This window comes from Pundamilia nyererei, unplaced genomic scaffold (genome assembly GCF_000239375.1).
Source record: "Pundamilia nyererei isolate P.nyererei 1_Seehausen unplaced genomic scaffold, PunNye1.0 scaffold00046, whole genome shotgun sequence".
In the NCBI taxonomy this organism is placed as follows: Eukaryota; Metazoa; Chordata; class Actinopteri; order Cichliformes; family Cichlidae; genus Pundamilia; species Pundamilia nyererei.
Window position 1 is genome coordinate 3735727 of NW_005187447.1, and position 1997 is coordinate 3737723.

General features: G+C 48.4%; 1 protein-coding gene across 5 annotated transcripts in view; it reads right to left on the bottom strand.

Annotated features, from left to right (window-relative positions):
* nfia (nuclear factor I/A) overlaps positions 1-1997 on the bottom strand; it is a 104779-nt gene that overhangs the window by 19813 nt on the left and 82969 nt on the right. For all 5 annotated transcript variants that reach the window (XM_013910648.1, XM_013910647.1, XM_005732417.1 and 2 more), the window contains exon 6: positions 273-400. In XM_013910648.1, the coding sequence (XP_013766102.1) occupies positions 273-400 (128 nt within the window). The remainder of the gene's footprint in view (positions 1-272; positions 401-1997) is intronic.

Below are 1997 nucleotides of genomic sequence, written 5' to 3' on the forward strand. Positions count from 1 at the left end.
CACACACACACACACACACACACACACACACACACACACACACACACACACACACACACCCTGCTGGAAGCACCACCTGCACACTGCACCATGGTAGCATCGCTCCGCTGGGCTGCGTTGGAGCGGCAGGTTAGCTCTGGGATGTGTGATGACGAGAGTCTGCATGGTGGAGGTGGGGGGAGTGTTAGGGCCGGGGTCAGGTGGGGTATTAAGATGGCGGGGCTGTTATTAGAGGAGGCGGCTGGGGTTTCGTTGGGGGTGTGGTTACATACCTGGCTCCACGTCGTGCCAGCTGCTGGCCTGGCTGCCGCTGCCTGGAGACCGACCCTGACTTGGGTAGTAGGACTCCTCCCCCGGGCTGTCCACGTCCTCCTCCATGCACTTTATCCTCTTGGCAGAGCTGCAGAGAGACAGAGCAGCATTGGTGACTCCTCCCATTATTAACCCCGCTGTTCTCCAGCTCAGAGCTCAAACGGAGAACAGGTGAAGTCCTAAACACCCACACAGACCCCTCTGATTCCAGCTATCAGCTGTTTGAAGTCCCACCCAAACCCGAGACCAGCACATCAGGCTCCCTCCCACACATCCAACTGTTCAATCTCACCTACCTGCCCCTCCCTTATTTCATTTTTCCCCACATATTGGTCACACTCACATGTTTCAGATCATCAAATAAAGAGAACCTGAGTAAATGCAGAGTGCAGGTTTTAAATGATGATTTCATTCATTAAGGGAACAAAGCTGTTAGTTTGATGCAGATGTAATGGGACTGAAACCTTCCACAAAGTTCAGCTTCCTTCTTGTCAGTCCACAGAAGATTTCCCAGAAGTCTCGGGGATCATCCAGATGTTTGTTTGCAGTTTGCTTTTGTGATCTTCTTGGCTAGCAGTGGTGTTTTCCTTGAACTTTTCCATGGAGGCCACTTTTGCTTTCACTGGAGTCCAGTGCTCATTTGTTGACATCACTGATTGGCTGACTCCATGTGAACTTTGACAATGTGGCGTTTTATGGTAAAAAGAAAAGAGCAGTGAGGAGGGTTGACATGAGATCAAACCGTATACGTCCCGTGGACTAAATGACTCTCAGGCATCAACTTACAGCAGCATCTGATGGATGCTCACACTGGATAAACCAGAGCATCCCTGACAGGAAGAAAAGGAAGGACAAAGTCTGAATTCATACCTTTCTGTAAGACATAAGACACATGTCCTCCTTTACCCTCCAAACCCAGCTGTAGTTTTTGTGTACTTGTGCAGTTATTTATGCATTTCACACATTTTCTGTCTGCTTTACTTTAAGGTTTAAGCCTGAAACATGAGAGCAACGACTCACAGACAGCAGGTTTACACCTCACTGGCCAGATCTGTTTGTTTAACAGGAAGTTAAAACATTAACACTGTGTGTGTGTGTGTGTGTGTGTGTGTGTCTGTGTGTGTGTGTGTGTGTTCTGCCTGTACACTGAGATGTGTTTGTATGAATGGAGGGTCTTTGACATTAGTAAAGACTTAAATATTTCCATATGGATCTGCTTCACTGCCTCACAGCGATCTGTGTGTGTGTGTGTGTGTGTGTGTGTGTGTGTGTGTGTGTGTGGTAATGTGTGTGTGTGGGAGGCCTCTGGAGATGTGTTTGGAGTCAGAGAGGAGAGAGGGGGAGAGGGTGTAGAAGACAGAGGACACACACACACACACACTCAGCTAACTGTGTGTGTGTGCGTGCGTGTGTGCTGCAGGGCAGGTATTTCAGCAGACAGACGACTTTTGCGACCGCATCGATTTAAGAGAAGAGGTCAGGGCAAACCCTGCAAGCATATGTGTGTGTGAGAGAGAGAGTGTGTGTTTGTATAATCATTTGAGTTTAAACCATCACTGTGAGGATATCAGTGAGTTGTGAGTACCTTCTAAGGCAGGGGTGTCAAACTCAATTGCACAGGGGGCCAAAACTCAAGGCACACTTTAGGTCGCGGGCCAAACAAGATAAACATTTATTGAACACAC